Consider the following 21,316-nt stretch of genomic DNA (forward strand, 5'->3'; position numbering starts at 1 on the left):
GTCTGGGTGAGAATCCTGCAGTGCGCTGATAGCACCGTAAGAGTTCACAGAACATGGCATGGGGTGTAAACTCTGACTATAAGCACAGTAGTGAACCCCCATGGTCAATAAAAAGGTCTGCATATAACAGTCACAAACTCAAGATGGAAGAGGTTCTGGTGGGATTTCTCTAGGTTTCATTTTTTTTTATTACACAAAATTCTGTGCTTTTGGCAGAGTTGCAGGACAGCCTCGCGTCTGTGTGCTCAAGTTTCTAGCCGCTCTGTCATTTCTCTTCATTCTTCTTTGCCAGTCTGCTCCAATCCTATCAGGTGTCGTAGAGATTGTGAGTGACCAGCCTTTGTCAATTTGCGATTGAGATCTGGACTCCGACTTCACTACTCCAGGACATTCACATTGTTGTTTCTAAGCCAATCCTTTGTAACGTTTATCTTTATATTTGGAGTCGTCTTGCTGGAAAACAAATCTCCCATGGTGCAGGTTTCTTACAGGATTCAGTTTTCTCCAGAGCCTGCTGCAGAAAAGCATCTCCACAGCCTGATGTTGCCACTACCACATTTGAAGGTGGAGATGGTGTGCGTTTATGATTATCTGCAGTGTTCAAACAATGCGTGGAGTCTGGTGGCCAACAAGCTTAATTTTGGTCTCATCAGACCATAGAACCTTCTTGCAGCTGGCTTCACAGTTTCCACTATACGTTCTGTCGAGATGTTTGTGCGTTTTTTTCTCTTTGCCACTCCGCCATCAAGCGTAACTTGTGAAGCTCATGGGCACTGCTGACTGCTCAGTCGCTCCAATCTTACCCACTGTAGCTTGTAACTCCTATGGAGTTCTCTCGGGTCTCTTGATGGCCTCCCTCACTCGTCTTCTTTTTCTTGCTGATCACTCAGTTTTTGTGGATGGCCTGCTTTAGCTGATTTACAGTTCCGACATCCTCCTTCTGTTTCTTCATGATTGATTTAGCTGAATATTCAGTAACTGGGAGATTTTCTGGTCTCCATCCCCTGATTTGTGCTTTTTATGGAATCACTTCATTGAGGTGCATTTACACTACAATCAAGTGAACCTCAGAAAGGTGACCTCCGTTAACTCATTCTGTGACATCTAAAACCAATGGGGCTGCTATTGTGATGATTTTGGCGGGGTCATATTAAAGGGGGTGAAAACTTGTGAGTCCAGTTATTTTATATTTGTTAATTATTTAAGGCAATTTGCAGTGATTTGTTTTCACTTTCTTTAGTAGCCACATCGTCCAAATATAAAATTGCACTCTTGGAGCTGACAGATAAATTTGAAACGCACTATATGATAGATAGATAGATAGATATGAAAGGCACTATATGAAAGACAGACAAAATAGATGTGAAAGGCACAATATAATTGATTGATAGATAGATGTGAAAAGCAGTATATGATAGATAGATAGATGTGAAAGGCACTATATAATTGATAGATAGATATGAAAGGGGGGCGGCGCAGTGGGTAGCGCTGCTACCTCGCAGTTAGGAGACCTGGGTTCGCTTCCCAGGTCCTTCCTGCGTGGAGTTTGCACGTTCTCCCCGTGTCTGCGTGGGTTTCCTCCCACAGTCCAAAGACATGCAGGTTAGGTGGATTGGCGATTCTAAATTGGCCCTAGTGTGTGCTTGGTGTGTGGGTGTGTTTGTGTGTGTGCTGTGTTGGGTTGGCACCCTGCCCAGGATTGGTTCCTGCCTTGTGCCCCGTGTTGGCTGGGATTGGCTCCAGCAGACCCCCGTGACCCTGTGTTCGGATTCAGCGGGTTGGAAAATGGATGGATGGATGGATGTGAAAGGCACTATATAATAGATAGATGTGAAAAGCAGTATATAATGGATAGATAGATATGAAAGGCACTATATGGCAGACAGACAAATAGGTGTGAAAGGCACTATATAAAACTGTCACACAAATGAATGGATGACTTTGCTAGTGGAGTATGTGACATGAGTAATGTGAGATTTGATATTGCTTTCTGTTGTCCTGTGTTGGTCACCTACCGTGACCATTGAATGATAAACTTTCTTATCTAACTTTCTATCTGAATGAAACAACGAAATTAGATGTTTTTCTCATCCATACTCCAAAGCACATGGGGTAGGTAACATTTAAACAAAACATCATTTTTGGTTGGAGTATTTCTTTAGGCTGCATGTGATGCCACTCTAGTGGTTGGTTAAACTTGTAATTTTATAACGGGGTTTCTTAAACTGTGGGCCATGACTGTTGTATTTAATGATAATGTGGCATGGAAGGTTTGCAAAGTGGGGCAGAGCGGGTTGATTAAGCCGTTGACATTGCTCTGATGATGTCCATGATTCTCCAAGGAGGACTCCACCACCCTGTAACAATCAGCCATGCCCGCTCCAACAATGAACTGAGCATTCAAGACTGGTTTGAGACAAAATAAGGAATTGATTACCCAGTGTGATAGCCATTGCCAGAACAAGACCCCCAAGACCCCTGGGTGGGAGGTGAATAGCTCTCCTTACCAGGCTTAATTATACTTTAAACAAGGCAGCATGAGGACACCAAGCCAGTTAATGCAGCTTCGTAATTCCCAGTATTAGCGGTGTGCAAATATTCGATTGTTTCCTTGAGCAGGATTGGGGGAAGAGGGTCCCCTTGGGTCATCTTGGTGTCACCATCATCCAGTGATTTAGTCAGCCTTGAAAAATGGGCAATGCCCACTTTATTCTACACTGCTTAGGATTTTTGACATAACATGAAAACATTTGACGAACAAGAGGAGACCATCATACCCAAAACTTATTTGTTTAGCAGATGGCGAAGCTGTCCAAATATCTAATCCAGATACTTCTTAAAGGTTCTCGAGGTTTCTGTATTTGGATGCTAAATCCAAAACACGAATGCTTAAGGTATGAATGCAGTTATTAATTTCTTCAAAGGAGGCTAAAATAAAAGCTTTCCAGACTTAGTGATGTTCAGCGGGCATTGTTTTATCATTTCTATCTCAAATCTCTTCACTTTGCCCTGCGTGTTTATTCCCTACAGGTGTGGCCGTGTTACTCGTCGCTTCCATGCATTAAAGCTGTTTCGTTGACCAAGCTGCGACCTCCAGTCTTAGATACTTTGCGATATCGGAAGCTCCCGAGGATTCTTTTGTGATCGATGATCGGCGCCTCGTCGACTGCGCCACCCGACTGGTTAAAGCCCCAGCTCCACGCTTGTTTCTCCCGCAAAGATTGCGTCACGGTACAGCGTCACACGGTTCGTCGCGATTGGCTAAACAGTTTCTTGGGGGCGGGGTGAAGCAAGGCGGAAGTTCTCTTACGGAGGAAAAAAATAATAATAATAACAATCCAAGTTTAAAGTGTTTGCCAGTTCGTGCTGGTGAAGAAAGCCGCGTCTGAGTAACTGCTGAGCTCCGCAGAAGGCCGGCGCGGCCCTGCTTCACCTGGATCTTGCCAGACAGCTGGACCGGCCGGCGCAGGCCCTCGAACGGGAGCAAACAAACCGCCGCACCGGTTCTCCTCCTCCCTGCCGATCCGGCCAGCGACCCCCCACCCCCCTCCTTCTACCCCGACGTTACTACCTTGACTACCTAAGCGTTTGTTCTGTCGCTGCCTCCTCTGTCCCCCCCTCTTTAGTTTGCTCGCATTTTCCTCACGGACGGGTTGCAGAGCTGTCGTTCCGCTGAAGGCTACGGCCGCCCGGAGCTCGACCTGCGCAGAGGCCCCGAGTGCGGTGCGGCCGAGGAGTAGGAGGAGAAGGAAGAAAGTGGACGGGTGGCCAGCCGTTACCGCCCGGAGGTCCCAAGTCAGTCATCCCGGTGATCGAAAGGAACCTCGTGGCCCCAGTGCCTCACAATGGGCAAAGAAGTGAACGGCGTGTCGAGGAGCAGATTTGAGGTGCGTGGCTTTGGGGCGACGAACGGGGAAGGAGAGGTTTAGGCCTCGAGGAGCGGAGAGTGCAGCCGGCCGACTATCCGACCCGATAGACAGACAGACGCGACTTCTTGGGCGACTGTTGGCGGTAGCGCCGCAGGGTCTGTTGCCCTCCCCCCTCGGGCTCCTTGGATGTCCATTTTCGTGGCGACCCCCCTTTCCCCTTAGACTGTCTAATCGTAGTAAAGCCGATCAGGCGCCCGCACGACGTTCTGGGATTGGCTCGCGGTGGGCCTGTGGGGCTGCGTGCTGTCCGGTAGGCAGCACGGGGCGGCCCGGGAGAGAGCAGACTTGGCGACGCAAGATGCTGCACTTTGAGAAACTACGCAGCCGAGCACTACGAGTGGCAGGAGTCCAGGGTGTCGGGGCCAAGCCACATAACTCAGTAGGGGTTCATGTGTGCAGTGGTAGAAGACGGGGCATCTGAGGGCAACGGGTATGCTAGGCAGACTGGAATGCAGATGGCACAGAAGATTTCAAAAGCTCTGGGTGTTCTTTTGTCTCTCTCTCTCTCTCTCTGCAGATGTTCTCCAACAGCGACGAGGCAGTCATCAATAAGAAGCTGCCTAAGGAGCTGCTGCTGCGGTGAGTTGCTCTGCACGTTGGCATTAATGCAGCAGAAAGTGGCAGTGTGTACTGTTTGGTGCAGCCAGGGTGCTGTAATGGTGGTGTGTTGTGTATGTAGAGTGGGCACAGCCCGTGCCTTGGTGTGTATGTGGAGTGGGCACAGCCCCTGCCCTGGTATGGGTGCATGTCAAGTAGATTGAATTGGATTGGATGGATTGGAACTTTGAAGTGACTGGGTGTCCACAGCCACGGAGAAGGAAGAATGGCCGTTAGCCTGTTTGCGGTGGGCTTCCGCTCCAAGCCCAGTCACTCTCGGGGTGTTAAGTGTTGTCCTTTGGCATCAGATGCTGATATTTATGTGTGTGTGTGTGTTGGATCAGCAGCTTTTTACTGGCTTGGTGTGAGAGTGTGGCATAAAGTGAAATGTTGAAGATTCCTTCCTTGCATCATTGCTGATATACATGTTTTATAGAGCCCCTCTTTATAGCAAATGCCATCCCAAGGCAATTCACTAATAAAGAGATGCATTTTTAAGATGATCTGGGGGTGTCATAGTTCTTAGCATTTCGTCTTCATGTCTGTGTCATGTTTGCATTCATTCTCTCCTTTGTTTGTTTGTGATGATTTTTCTCACACATATCCCAAGATGTGCAGGTTAGGTTAACTGGCAACTGAAAATTGGCCTTGGGACCAGTAACCTGTCTAGGTTTGTTTTTTCTGCCTTGTGCCTGAAGGTATTGGATTCTTGTCCCCCATGGCTCAGTTGAACAAAATAAGTGTAAGAGTATAGGTTTTTACAGGTTAAGTGGCTTGCTCCAGGTCACTCAGTCTGACTGCAGCAGTAGTATTGTAACGTCGGGCAAAAATGGAGTAGCCATCCGAACAAGTAGGGAGTATAAATGGATTTTGTGTTCCTGAGGAGGTTCTGCTGAAGCTTTATAATTCACTGGTGAGGCCTCATCTGGAGTACTGGGTGCAGTTTGGGTCTCCAGGCTACAAAATGGACATAGCAGCACTAGAAAAAGTCCAGAGAAGAGCAACGAGGCTGATTCAGGGCTACAGGGGTTGAATTATGAGGAAAGATTAAAAGAGCTGAGCCTATACAGTTTAAACAAAAGAGGATTAAGAGGAAACCTGATTGAAGTGTTTAAAATTATGAAGGGAATTAGTCCAGTGGATCGAGACAGTTATTTTAAAATGAGTTCATCAAGAACACGGGGACACAGAAACTTAAGGGTAAATTTTGCACAAATATTAGGAATATTTTCTTTAAACAAAGAACCATAGACACTTGGAATAATTGACCAAGTAGCATGGTAGCCAGTAGGACTTTAGGGACCTTTAGAACTCGACTTGATGGCATCAAGTGGATAGGACTGGTGAGCTTTGTTGGGTAGAATGGCCTCTTCTTGTCCAGATTGTTCTAATGGTCTAACTGACTGGATTACATGGGTAGTAGTATTGTTGCATAGACAAGAGTACGGTGAATTTCTTGCTTGAATGTCTGACCAACGTGAAATGCAACACATTGTTGCTCTCCAGCACCAGGAAAAGGAAAGTATGAAAAGACAGAACTTTATTTGACTTAAACAAAAACACAAGTCCGCTTACCTGTGTTTACATACCACTTGCAGAAAACAAACTGATGACTCCTAATCCATTCCAGTTTATGGAACCTGATATTTTAAGCGTCATTTATATTTTTATTTTATGAGTAGTACTCGTAAGGTGTGATCTCACAGCAGGAACTTTTGAGTTCCTGTATGCTGTTAGCCCTGGGCCACTTATGGTTCCTGGCCGCCATCATGTGTTGCATTCCCACTGCACAGCAGGAACTGTAACCTTTGTGCAAAATATAATTGCGATTTAAAGAAGAGGTGTGAAGTGTGGCGCATTTGAGAGTTCAACCCTCCTCATTGCTTCAAAGCAGTGTATATTAGAAAGTTAGAACAATCTAGACCAGAACAGGCCATTCAACCTAAAATATCATCAAGTTGGGTTTTGAAAGACCCTAAAGTCTTACTGCCTACCGCACTACTTGGTCACTTATTCCAAGTGTCTGTGGTTCTCTGTGTAAAGAAAAACTTCCTAATGTTTGTGTAAAATGTACCCTTAGCAAGTTTTCAATTGTGTCCACATGTTCTTCATGAACTCATGTTAAAGTCACCGTCTCGAACCACTGGACTAATTCCCTTCATAACTTCAAACACTTCAATCAGGTCTTGTCTTAATCTTCTTTTGCTTCAACTGTAAAGGCTCAGCTCTTTTAATCTGTCATCATAACTCCTCAGCTACAGTCATGGAATCAGCCTGGTCGCTCTTTTCTGGACTTTTTCCAGTGCTGCTATGTCCTCTTTGTAGCCTGAAGACCAAAACTGCACTCAGTACTCCAGATGAGGCCTCACCGTTGTGTTATAAAGCTTCAGCAGACCCTTCCTGGACTTGTACTCCATACATCAAGGTGCTGTATAACCTGACGTCTGTTAGCCTTCTTAAGGGCTTCTGAATACCGTCTGGCAGTTGATAGTGATGAGTCCACTACGACTCCTAAATCCTTCTCATAAGGCGTACTTTTGATTTTCAGACCTCTCATCTTGTATTCATACCTCACATTTTTACTTCCTACTTGTAACACTTTACTGACATTAAGCTTCATCTGCCACAAGTCTATATGGTGAAGAACACAAGGGAGGCTATGAAGAGTGATGTGGTGTGAAAGTGAAGCCCATTTGGGAGTTCAACGGGGGGACAAACCATATTGCTTTGAAGTAATTGCAACTTTACTGGGGGAGATTGTTGTTTCAATGCGGTTTACCGTGCAGCACACCGGGGAGGCAGCTATGAAGAGTACTGCGGTGAGAAGTATGGTGTGTCTTCGTCACCGATAACTCTCCAAAGTTTAAACTACTAACAAGTTTGTAAGATGGCGCCTGTGCTTGTGGCCAACCAATCGGAGCAATTCATTACCCCCCAGCCCCACCCACACTAGTTCCTAGTACCCAGGATACCAAGAAGTAGGAGCTAAAAAAATACTGGGAAGTACAAATGGCTCAAGTTTGTGTTGATGGGAATGCTATAAAAAAGTCTCTCATTCCTGCAGTGGGACAGCACTTGTTGGTGCAGGTAAGCTGGTAGCAGTTACTTGCTCTGCCATGTGAACCCTATTGCCCAGAAAGCAAGAATACTGACATTTAAACAAAGGTGAGGATTGAATTGGCAGCCTTTGAGTTTAAATTTCAATTTCTTAGCTATTTTTTGCCAACCCCAAGCCCCCCAAATATGAGAATAGATTGATGCTATCCACATGTAGTGACATAGAACTGTGTACTGTGAAAAGTTGACTTCATTTTTTATTTATTTATTTTTTTTAAAACTGAAAAGTGCCTTTGTTTACTGGAGGAGGGCAACTGCATAACCAAGCTGTGCCCACTGCAGAGATGGCATGTCCTGTGGGGCTGCACTTACCTGGCTCACAGGATTTTTGAGGAATTTTTTTCGAGGGGTAACAATGTGGTCATGTGGGGGCGAAATGTCCGTAAACCTAAAGCCACAACATTTCACCTCCATGATATTTCTCCCCCACCCCAGTAACTTCTAATACCCACACTTGACGTTTTGAGTGTTGGAAGTTTCTAGAAAAAATAAAGTGAATAATCGTTCTCAGCGTTCAAAACTGACTTTCCTAATTTAAACATTTTTTGTAGCAAATGATAAAGTTAGTAATAGTGCATCATTTAATTGAAACACTCTGTAAACATATATACATTTTTATTTCGATTAAACGAATCCAAACGATTTTACAAAAATGAATATCTCATGCTGTTGCAAAAAAACATGTGAAATACAAGTATGTACTAAATTAATATCTTTGTAATTTTAATGTTACTGGGGGCGAAATGTGGGGGGCAATTTAACCGGACGCCGTGGCTTTATTCCTCTGACTTAATGCAGTGGCTGTGGCTGTGGTGAGGGTGTAGTGACAGTAGCATCTGCGTGGTATTTATTGCACTTTCAGTGACCACCTGTTATTTTGCTGAAGAGACCCCAAAGATGCCTTTAGTGTGAGTTCACCAGTTTGACTACTTAAGTAATCGTATGGAATAGTGTGATGACATCCCATTGTCTGTCAACTCCTCACATCGGAGATTCAAAGTGTCTTGATGGACTATATGGTGATGGTGCTCATTCAGTTTGCCTTTTGTAGCGATTTGTCTTTATTTTTATTTTGTTAACTACCATATGAGTCTTAATTTTTGCTAGTAAGTACACCACAGTAAGGCCATGTGTGTTTTTATTTATTAATAAGGTATGTTTCTTGCCTTAAATTCCGCTCTGGAGGCTCAGTGTATTTTTATCATGGGGACCTTGCAGTTCCACTTTATATCAGTAGAGGGAGCATTCCTGGTAATCGCTTACAGTACTCCACAGTGAGTTTCAATGGAGGTCTGGCCTTAAGGACAGGAAGAGCTGCTGACCACTGAGACTTTGTGTGCACTCGGGTCACAGAGAAGTGTGCTTGAATTATCCAAGATGGAGGTATAAACAGTGTAATGCCTGTTGGGTTCAATGTTGCAGAGGTGTGGCAATCCGCACAACAGATGTGCATCAACAGGTCAGTTTTAGTATACTCTTTGTGGTGCTCAGGTTTATTATTTCCCTTCCCTCTTTTATGAACAGCATATTGAACTTGCTATTTACAGTAAACTGTGTGATGCCTGTTTTTGTGTTGTATGGTGGTTGTGGTGGCAGTGACACTTGTATTTTTAGCAGTTTATGCATTTGATACCTGAATGTTTGTGGGAAGGATGCAAAGTGACCCTCGCTGTATCTGCACTTGGTTAAAAGAAAAGTGTGCCACCACTCAGAGCTTCTCATTTGGCTTTCATTAGCTAAACGTGTGCACGTTATAGATAGATAGATAGATAGATACTTTATTAATCCCAAGGGGAAATTCACATACTCCAGCAGCAGCATACTGATAAAGAAAATATTAAATTAAAGAGTGATAACAATGCAGGTATACAGACAGACAATAACTTTGAATAATGTTAACGTTTACCCCCCCCCCCCCCCCCCCCAAGTGGAATTGAAGAGTCGCATAGTGTGGGGGAGGAACGACCTCCTCAGTCTGTCAGTGGAGCAGGAAAGTGACAACAGTCTGTCACTGAAGCTGCTCCTCTGTCTGGAGATGATGCTGTTATATGTTATATAAAATATATGATACTGTTATATGTTATATAAAATATATGATACTGTTATATGGTATTAGTGATGCTTAACCCTCTAGAAATGAGTTTACATTTTTTGGTTATTTATAGAAAATTTTCAAAGTCTACTTGCCATTTATCCTTAATGCTTGGGAAGTGCAGATTGGAGTTGAATGACTCTCAGTTGTAGATGTTTTGTCTCTGCTTGAGACCAAGAAGTCCTCCAACCGTGTCCGTGGACGGCACGCTCATTTTGACATTGGGTTTTGTATTTGAATTTTGTCAAACCCACAGAGTTCGGTTTAGAGCTTAAGCACATTCGTGTAGTGCTGGGCATAAAGTGGGAACCAACCTTGGACAAGATGTCAGTCTGTGCCACTCAGATGGGGCCAATTTAGAAACGCCAGTTAATCTCACACACCAGATCTTCAAAATCATCCATGGAGTTGAATCGGCAGAATTCTTTTCAGTTCACTACAGAGTCACGCACTTGAGATAATTGCCAAGTTTATGGTCACTTGCGCACAGTATATTTAAATTCTTACTTTATGTCTCTTCAGATTATTGACCATGAAGTGACATCAACAATAAGGTGCTACACCAAAGAAAAGAAAAACAAACCTACAATTGTAGATACAGAGATGTATAGACTCACTAGCCGCAGTACCATTGCTTTGTTGATTGTGATGTATGCTTTGGGTCGTTGTCATGCTGAAAGGCTTCCTAGCAGGTGCTTGAAGGTTTTGTGCCAAAATAGACTGATGCTTGGAGCTCTTCATGATTCCATCCACTGTGACTAAAGCTCCAGTTCCAGGTGAAGAAACGCAACCCTGAAGCGTGACGCTTCCTCCACCGTGCTTGACTGTGCCTGTGGTGTTCGTTTGTGCTGCTGTGTTGTTTTTGAGCCAAACATACCTTTTGGAGTTATGACCAGATAGTTCACCCTGTCAGACTATATTATATTTTGCCCCATGGCTGTGGGTGACTGGGTGTGCCTTTTTTTGCAAAGTTTAGCCAGGCTTGGATGTTTTTCTTTGTGAGAACAGGCATTTGTCTTTCTACCCAATCCCACAATCCAGAGATCTAAAGAATACAACCGATTGTTGTCACATGTAGGGGACAACCGATACTTGCCAGGAAATCCTGCAGCTCTTCATGTTGCTGTAGGCCTCTTGGTGGCCCCCCTGACCAGTTTTCTCCTTGTCTTCTCGTCAGTCTTGGAGGAGGGAGGTCCTGATCTTGGTAGAGCCACTGTTGAGCCGTAGTTTCTGCGCTTGTTGATGACTGTCCTCACTGTGCTTCATGGGATGTTTAATGCTCTGGATACGTTTTTTGTACCCCTGTCTTTATTGATATCATTCAATGATGAGAGCCTGTTCACATTTTTAAAGCTCTTTTTGGACCATGGATTTTTAGAGTTGTGTTGCAACCAAGAGGATTTCAGAATAATCCTACAGGAACAGGCAAACTTTATCTGAGCTCAATGAGGGCCCCATGAATTGATGTCGAGTGGACACTAACGTCTGTTTGAGATGAGACTTGTCGTGATTGGTTGATTCTGAACACAGCCACGTCCTTAATTATTAAAGGGTCATGCCCACTAATGACACCAGGTCTTTGTAGGATTTTTTTTTTCCTTTTTTCCTCTCATCAGTTTCTGGTTTGTTTTCGCCGCCTTTGTATAGAATTCCATTTTGCCATAAAGGGGGAATAAGTTCTGACAGGATTTATCTTGGTTTAAATTTTTTATTACACAAATATCGGTGACTTTAGCAGGGCTGTTTAGACCTTTTATATCCATTGTATAATGTACAGTTGTGCTTGAAAGTTTGTGAACCCTTTAGAATTTTCTCTATTTCTGCGTAAATATGACCTAAAACATCATCAGATTTTCACTCAAGTCCTAAAAGTAGATAAAGAGAAACCAGTTAAACAAATGAGACAAAAATATTATACGTGGTCATCTATTTATTAAGGAAAATGATCGAATATTACATATTTGTGAGTGGCAAAAGTATGTGAACCTTTGCTTTCTGTATCTGGTGTGACCCCCCTTTGCAGCAATAACTGCAACTAAACATTTCCGGTAACTGTTGATCAGTCCTGCACACCGGCCTGGTGGAATTTTAGCCCATTCCTTCGTACAGAACCACTTAAACTCTGGGATGTTGGTGGGTTTCCTCACATTAACTGCTCGCTTCAGGTCCTTCCACAACATTTCGATTGGATTAAGGTCGGGACTTTGACATGGCCATTCCAAAACATTAACTTTATTCTTCTTTAACCATTCTTTGGTAGAACGACTTGTGTGCTTAGGGTCGTTGTCTTGCTGCATGACCCACCTTCTCTTGAGATTCAGTTAATGGACAGATGTCCTGACATTTTCCTTTAGAATTCTCTGATATAATTCAGAATTCATTGTTCCATCAATGAAGGCAAGCCGTCCTGGCCCAGATGCAGCAAAAGAGGCCCAAACCATGATACTACCACCACCATGTTTCACAGATGGGATAAGGTTCTTATGCTGGAATGCAGTGTTTTCCTTTCTCCAAACATAACGCTTTTCATTTAAACCAGAAAGTTCTATTTTGGTCTCATCCATCCACAAAACATTCTTCCAATAGCCTTCTGGTTTGTTCACGTGATCTTTAGCAAACTGCAGATGAGCAGCAATTTTTTTTTTTGGAGAGCAGTGGCTTTCTCCTTGCAACCCTGCCATGCACACCATTGTTGTTCAGTGTTCTCCTGATGGTGGACTCATGAACATGAACATTAGCAGTTGCTTAGAAGTTACTCTGGGGTCCTATGTGACCTCGCCGACTATTACACGCCTTGCTCTTGGAGTGATCTTTGTTGGTCGACCACTCCTGGGGAGGGTAACAATGGTCTTGAATTTCCTCCATTTGTACACAATCTGTCTGACTGTGGATTGGTGGAATCCAAACTCTTTAGAGATGGTTTTGTAACCTTTTCCAGCCTGATGAGCATCAACAGCTCTTTTTCGGAGGTCTTCAGAAATCTTCTTTGTTCGTGCCATGATACACTTCCACAAACGTGTTGTGAAGAGCAGACTTTGATAGATCCTGTTCTTTAAATAACACCGGGTGCCCACTCACACCTGATTGTCACCCCATTGATTGGAAACACCAGAGTCGAATTTTACCTTCAAACTAACTGCTAATCCTAGAGGTTCACATACTTTTGCCACTCACAAATATGTAATATTCGATCATTTTCTTTAATAAATAAATGACCAAGTATAATATTTTTGTCTCATTTGTTTAACTGGTTTCTCTTTATCTACTTTTAGGACCTGAGTGAAAATCTGATGATGTTTTAGGTCATATTTATGCAGAAATATAGACAATTCTAAAGGGTTCACAAACTTTCAAGCACAACTGTACATACAGTATATACATACATACTCTAATCTGTTTAATTTGAACTCACTGGAGTGTGAATCCTGCCCTGGTGGCATTGAACACTCGGCAGCAAGCCAGTTCATGATAGAGCACATATAAGCACACATCCACACCGGACCACTTTCAAGCCACCAGTTAATCAAACATGCATGTCTCTGAGGACGTGAGGAGGGGAAAAACCAGAATACATGGAGAAAAAAAATAAACAAAACACAGCGGCAATCGGAATAACTGAACTGCTTACTGAGTTTTCTGTCTAATATTTACACTTTCTCAGAACTGCTTCATTCAATTCATAGGCGGACCTGAGCCTGTCCTGGTAGTATCTGGAATGCAGGACTCCTTCACACACCAGCTTAAGCTAACCTGCTAGTTTTTGGGGATGTGGGTGGGGAGAAAAAAACAAAAACAAACCCCACATTGGCTCATGTTTGCCTCCACAGCCTTAAACTGGATTGAACCAGATTCAAAATGTTCTGCTGTTTTTGTTCCAGATTCTAGTAATGTATCTCTCTATTATATAAAAAAAAAAATCCTGAGCTGAGACAAGACTTTTTTCAAGAGATGTTTTCAAGTCGCGCCCTTCTCTCAACCATTTTCAAACACGCCCGCGGTCCTCTCACCTCTCATTCGTGTGAATGCTATTGACAGACATGGTTCCTGCGCTCTCAGCTCTTACAAATTTTAACATTTTCCTCCCCTTAAGTTCCCAATTAAAGAGACGTATTATGTCTAAATCTTATTGAAGAATTTCATCACAAAGGGTTATCAACAGAAGAAATGAGTACACGGGCAATCCTAGCACCGAGAAACGCTGAAGTCAAATGAATTTATGCCAGAATTGTCAATCTGTTACACTGCTAATTGGTCAAATGCGTATCAATAGACTAAGCTGAAACTGTTGGTGGTGATGGTGTGGAAGATGAAAACATCCACTTACAGTATCACAAATAACACCGTCCAGTCTTCCACCACATGAATTACTGTAAAAAGGATGCATCCAAGAAAGGTAATGTAGTACGTCTTCAGGGGATAACATTAGACACCAAAGGAGATCTTGATATGCCATTCGTATTAAAACGTTTACAGTTTCCTGTTAGAATAGCTTTTGCTATGACAATTGACAAATCTCAGAGACAAACAATCGAAAAAGTCGGTTTATTTATTAGAGAGAAAGAAATGAAATTCACTCACAGGCAGTTATATGTTGCGTTGTCACGATGCAAGTCCAAACATAGAATCAAAATTAAATGCAATATTGACGAAAAGTTAATTTTAAAAATTGTTTTTACTGAAGTTTTACAGTAAATGTGTAAGTTTAAAAAGTGTTTGCGTGTTAATTTCAAATCCAAACAGAACAAAATCGTATAACGCAACGAATAAAGTCTAATTAATGCAACATGAAACATAATTTACTGTTACTGCCTGTTAATTTCAAAGACAAACAACAATGAAAACCTCTGACACAGCATGAAACATTATGTTCTTTTAATTTATTAAGTTTTACTATTTTTTATTATATGGTTATTTACTCGCTGTAATGTAAAATAGTTCTATTATGCATATGTAACAATTACCATGAGAATAACAATCTGTTTAAATTGTACATCCACATCACCATACACGAGCGGCAGAACCACAAAGAGGCTAGTGCCGGCCCGGGGGTTGGCAAGCGAAGTAAGCAGGGGGCAGAAGGTCCCCCTAGTTGTCATAAAAGGCAAAGGTCAGGTTGGCATCCTGGCCAGGATGGATGGTGGTTCCTTACCCAGCCAGGATGTCATTATAACAGAAGGGCAGTGGGAGAAGGCCTCACAGAGACGTGTTCCCCCTGAACACCGGATGGCAGCACCCCTTGGGTGGAGCTCCCAGTTGGGCTTCATGATGGTAGTGATGGAAGCCTCCAAGTCTGGAGAAGAGTCGGGTGACACTGACCTGGGGGGTTTGGAGAAAGGAAAGAAAAGAAATTGCATTGTGAGCAAAGAAGAAGAAGAAGAAGCCGCCTATTTAAGGGGTTATCATCAAATCATCTTTATTTGACCCGGAGATGTGGGGGTGAAGGGGTGGCTGAGGTTTGAGGCTCTGCTGTGCTCCCTACAGGACACAATATTAAGATGAGTAATTTGGTTGGATTCAGTAAATTCAGCATATCAATTTCTTGCTGGGTCTACGTATATAAAGCTCACTTGGTGTATTTTTTTTTTTTTTTTGTATGTTTACAAAACATTTTTTAGTGAAATTTTGCAGAAAATTCTGAATAAGTTACAATATTGGCAGTGTGATGTACTGTGGTAAAGCAGATATTGCTGGATTTCTGTTGAGTATTCTTCTCCTTTAGAAAGTCTAACTTTAAAGCAGACTGCTTAGATAGATTGATATGAAAGGCGCTATATAATAGGTAGCACTGTGTTTGTCCCCAGCCTGAAAATTTGCTTTTTGCTGAAGCTCATTAAATACATAAATATATAACTCGGTGGAAGAACAAGTTGCCACCTTCTTAACAGGATGTGATAAAGGAATATCTCTATTTGTTTTTTACTATGGAGACCCTCATCCCATGAACTCAGGCCTTAAGAGTCAAAAGGGAACTGATGCCATTTGAAACTGATTTTGTATATTCAGACGTCTCCAGCCAAAGTGTTTTTCTCACAGGCAACTGCTTATTTAGATAAGTACATAAGTACGTAAAGCACATAAGTAAATAAAATTTATTTTGAAATGCTGTGCATCAGGTCTACTAGTGACCACATGAGCAGTTTATTAATATTCTTATAATCTTTATTTTTTTTTTTTTTTTTTAAATACATAAACTGTTCAGTATGTTCATTTTCATGAACTGCAGGGCTCTTTGCACCTTTCTAGTTTCCAGGTAGTGGAGTGATGTGCTAAGCTAGCATCCTGGATACATCAGGAAGTGGTTAGAATGAATATAAAACCTTCTGGTACTAAATACAAGTTCTGGCTTTTGAATCTTTTGTACCTTTTACATCTTTGTTTACATAATTTTAATATAAAGCACAAGAAACAAATGTGCATTTTTAGTATCCATACAAGCTCCAGGGATGGTCTAAGCTGGAATCATCCCTAGTGTGAATAGCACAGTGTGTGTGTGTGTGTGTGTGTGTGTGTGTGTGTGTGTGTGTGTGTGTGTGTGTGTGTGTGTGTGTGTGTGTGTGTGTGTGTGTGTGTGTGAGTTCATTGTGTTTTGTCTTCGTAGTGCTGTTGGAAAATTGAGCTTTTACAGTTGGCTAAATACGACTCGTAATATTCAATTTGTGTGTTTTTTATTTAACCTTTTAACCGCCAACTCCCTAAATATTCCCCATGCCAGGAGAAATCTGAAAAATTTTCGTTTTTTTACTTTACATTTATTCAAGCAGTATTTACCTGCTGAAATACCTGCTGAAATGTTTCAAATAAATGGTCAATCAAAGGATGTAGCTTGAACAAGCGGTCACGGTTTGGATCTTTCATATCTGGCTCAGATAACGGGCAGCAGTCCAGTTGAGATGCTGGGGATACACCCACTCATCGCCATCATCCGATGCGTCGTCATTCACAGTATCATGCAGCGCATGTTGCTGATCATCATTGTCACTAAAATCTTCTTCAGAACTGCTACAATCATGATCAGAATTATTGTCCAAAATCGCCTGCAAAACCTCACTTGAAGTCAGTTTACGTTTCGCCATATTCACAGCTTTCACTTCCGAATCACATCACGTGAGCGGCCAATACAAGCGCAGAGTTGTCGAAATACAATGTAGTAATAATACCCACGCCAAACTGTCAGTTATACTACGCGCCAGGCATTCACATAACCACAGGCAAATCCATCCATCCATCCATTTTCCAACCCACTGAATCCGAACACAGGGTCACGGGGGTCTGCTGGAGCCAATACCAGCCAACACAGGGCACAAGGCAGGAAACAATCCTGGGCAGGTTGCCAACCCACCGCAGGACACACACAAACACACCCACACACCAAGCACACACTAGGGCCAATTTAGAATCGCCAATCCACCTAACCTGAATGTCTTTAGACTGTGGGAGGAAACCGGAGCGCCCGGAGGAAACCCACGCAGACACGGGGAGAACATGCAAACTCCACGCAGGGAGGGCCCGGGAATCGAACCCAGGTCCCCAGATCTCCCAACTGTGAGGCAGCAGCGCTACCCACTGCGCCACCGTGCTGCCCTCACCACAGGCAAATGTGCCGGATAATTCCGGCAGTAAGGCGTCAGCAATAAAGCTACGATGCCGGATATATCCGGCAAAGGGCGGTTAAGGGGTTAAGAACTATTTAGGGAATGGCTCGGAGCTCATATGGGACGTGTTCTCTAACTGACTTTGCAGGCAGGCACAAAAGACCTCATTAGCTCATTAATATTCATGAGGTAGTCTCTGAGAGGGTCCAGTTTTCTGTAGACTCAAGCTGCAGACCACCAGAGCTCCACTCCTTTGCGGAGGTTGTTGCTTTGTGTTATACGTCCGTGATGACACCTGGTGACACTGTGCTTAAGATTAGGGTTGGCGGATGGGTTAAGTGACTTGTGTCACGTGAAGTAAAGGACAGAAACCTGCAATCCAATCCAGCAGAGGTCCCATCTCTAAATTTCTGGGGTGCATGCAAAATTGGCCTACTGATGGGAATTCTGGGAAAGTAAGCCTAACATTGTTAAAAGAGTGGCATGTGTTAGAATGTGGATGTTTAAGTGGGTGTCTGCTTGTAAGAATATGTGAAATGAAGGCTTGGGACTTTCATTTCTAGTCAACAGTAAGTTAATCAATAAGACCGTGGGAACTTACTGATTTGTGATTAATGCAGCATCTTACATAAGGCAGGGTTTCTTTGTGAAAAGGGAGAGTCAGTAAGACCCTATAAATTCAAAGGATATTAAAAAGGCACTGCCAGAGGGACATCTGAGCTGCTTGGAGATGGAGAAGAGGAGAAAGAGAGAAACAACTAGCAAAGAGAAGACCACTCGGTCAGATTTTTCCACACCTTTTTCTCTCCCAAGCATTCCACCTTGTTTAAGAAAATAAAGACTGCAGCTGGTGATATGAAGTGATGTGAAGCTTTCAGTGTTCAGGTTCAGGTTGTGTGATTTCATATCTAACATTTACACCTGGCTTCATCTTCAAACACTCCTAAGCAGCAATTGGAATGGTTTGAGTTGTGCTTTGCTGAAATGTCCTGTTGTTCTATTGACATTTGGCAATGGCCGATGACTGTTAATTAAACAAACGGTGTCCATTTCAGATACGTACTGTCAGGGTAGGGATTAGCCCTTGGCTTCTGTTAGCCTGTGTAGCTCTTTTCAAAGGTAGCCATTGGGATACAAAAGCCCAACAGAAGTAGCTGTTCCTGGTTTATTACTTCCTCATTTACGAAGTATAGGGAAAGTAATGGAATTGTCCAAAATGTAGATTTTGATGAATCTCGACTTTTTAGACCTCCCCAAGTCTGAAAATACCATTTTTGGAATTATGTCTGTGTGTGTGTGTGTGTAAACACGATACCTTGAGTACGCTTTCACTTATGTCGACTAAATTTTGCATACAAGTATTAGGTACAAAATGTAGATTTCTGTCAACTTTTGAGCTATTGTCACTGACCGGAGCAGAGTCCGATTTATTCAACTTCACTTTTATAACAATTGTTCAATATCTCTTTTATATATATATATATATATATATATATATATATATATTTCTCTTCTGGTTTGTACTGCTTCCACTCAAAACCGGTCCCGCCCACACGCAGCCGACATGGCATTTCTCGATTCCTATTCGTCCTGTTCCATGTCATGCACTATACCGGCCTGCAGAGCATAATGCATCCAACAAGAACTCGAGGTGCTGCCACCACAGTAAAGTAGCTTTACCACCTTTGCGGGAGCCACCTATGTCTTACACAGCAAACATCAGAAGCTAAAAATTATCGTGAACACATTTGAGAATACAGCTCATCTTTAGCGTTTTCTTCCATGGGTGCACAGATAACACATCCTCCTGGCCATGGACCATACTGTTTTAAAATACACGGGCAAATTTATCACCAAAATCTCTCCACTATATGCTAACACTTCTACCTCTCCAGGATATGGAAGTCCGCTTACAAAATAAAGCAAACTCTGCATGCGGCGAAAAATGTACTTCTCCAGCTAGATTCCATGCTCAGAACCATCAACCCCTTCGCTAAATCATACAAACACATGCATGAAATCGCTCAGTCCAATCCAACAGCATCTGTACGAATGGTTTTCAAGGAAAACCCAGGGCAGGATTTACGACGATACAATGCCCCAACATTGCAGCGATTTTTCGTCGGAGAAGATGGCAAAACGCCTGCCGAAAGGGACATTTGCATCTATCCCATAGGCAACTCCTGTAAACAGATTTCCACGCAATCCTATGGTTTACCCACTTTTATTCCCTTACGGAAACATTGGCTGGCACAACAATTTACAACATGTTCCCGATAAAAGAACCGTCAAGCAAATAAGGCTTACTCGATGCCAATTTTACGTGTACAGATTAGCAATGAGGAATACATTTAGTATTTTGCACTCCAGCGGCAACCTATTCCAACAGTATGTCGTAGATGCGTATGTTAAAACAGAGGGCGCATGTCTCAACTATCTCAGATTACATCAACAAGATCTGCGCATGGAACAATACAATGTTTGCCTAGAAATTTGATTCTGTTCATCTGGACAGCAGAGACTAGCACCATTGACAAAGGGCCAGTTGATCAGTGATATGCAAATTGTCCACTGATTAGTAGACGTGTGAACCATTCATAGAGGGTTGAGGAATGGCTGCAATCACAGCATTGTAAGATGGCGACAGATGTACCCTTAGGCCCCCTCCTCTGTTCAGAGATGGTCGTTCCTTTTTCACGTAAATGGCCTCCTTGATTCCTCTCTCAAACCAGTGCTCTTCCCTGTCCAGGATATGCACCTCTTCATCTTTAAAGGAGTGACCACTATCCTGTAGATGTAAATAGATGTAAATAGACTGCGGAGTCCTGGCCTGACGAGGAAGCTCTTCTGTGTTGTGACATGCGCTTAGCCAGTGGATGCTTGGTTTCCCCGATGTACAATTCACGGCACTCCTCCTGGCACTTAACTGCGTAAACTATGTCACTCTGTTTGTGCCGTGGGACCCGATCCTTGGGATGGACCAATCTTTGGCGTAGCGTGTTTTGGGGTTTGAAAGCCACTGAGACCTGGTGTTTCGAGAAAATGCGCCTCAGCTGTTCCGATACTCCTGACACATACGGGATCACTAAGGGTTTTCGCTTAGGCAGTGGATGTCCTTCCTCTCTCATGAATCGCTTGGAGCGTTCTTTAGGTGTCCTCCCTGCTTTGACAAAGGACCAGCTGGGATATCCACATTTACTCGGGGCCTTTTTGACGTGGTGTTCTTCTGCTTCCCTGGCCTCTGAGTCTGTGGGAATGGTGTTAGCTCTGTGTTGTAGAGTCCTAATGACACCTAGTTTGTGCTCTAGTGGATGGTGAGAGTCAAACCTTAGATACTGGTCCGTATGTGTGGGTTTACGGTACACATCCACTTTCAAATGTCCCCCATTGACGATGGAAATTTCACAGTCTAAGAAGGCTAGCTTGTTATTTTTCATATCCTCTCTGGTGAACTTGATGTGTTTGTCCACCCCGTTGATGTGGTCTGTGAACTGTGGTACCTCCTGAGATCTGATTTTCACCCAGGTGTCATCCACATATCTGAACCAATGGCTCGGTGGTGTTCCAGGATAGGATGATAGAGCCCTCTTTTCCACTTCTTCCATATATAGATTGGCTACTATAGGTGAAACAGGGGAACCCATGGCACACCCGTGCTTCTGCCTGTAGTACTGGCTTTTGTATATGAAATATGTTGATTGAAGACACAGTTCCAAAAGCAGGCACACTTGGTCTGCGTTGAGAGAGGTTCTTTTACTGAGAGTGGGGTCATTCTGTAATCTCTTACGTACTACCTCCACTGCTTCAGTCACTGGGACACAAGTGAATAGAGATGTAACATCAAATGAGACCAAGGTTTCTTCTGCCTCCATAATGACCTCTCTCACTTTCTCCACGAAATCCAAAGTGTTCTGAATGTGGTGTTTTGAGCTGCCTACCACCGGGTTAAGAACAGCGGCCAGGAACTTTGAGATGTTATACGTGACTGA

General features: G+C 43.1%; 1 protein-coding gene across 1 annotated transcript in view; it reads left to right on the plus strand.

Moving 5' to 3' along the window:
- The first annotated feature begins 3,274 nt into the window (after positions 1-3,274).
- The window catches only part of fbxl20 (F-box and leucine-rich repeat protein 20), a 38,924-nt gene continuing 20,882 nt past the window's right edge, over positions 3,275-21,316 (plus strand). Inside the window, exons 1-2 of the mRNA XM_028818527.2 lie at positions 3,275-3,887; positions 4,447-4,508. Coding sequence (XP_028674360.1) covers positions 3,846-3,887; positions 4,447-4,508 — 104 coding nt within the window. The 5' untranslated portion in view covers positions 3,275-3,845. The remainder of the gene's footprint in view (positions 3,888-4,446; positions 4,509-21,316) is intronic.

The sequence above is a fragment of the Erpetoichthys calabaricus genome, chromosome 14 (genome assembly GCF_900747795.2).
Source record: "Erpetoichthys calabaricus chromosome 14, fErpCal1.3, whole genome shotgun sequence".
Lineage (NCBI taxonomy): Eukaryota > Metazoa > Chordata > Cladistia > Polypteriformes > Polypteridae > Erpetoichthys > Erpetoichthys calabaricus.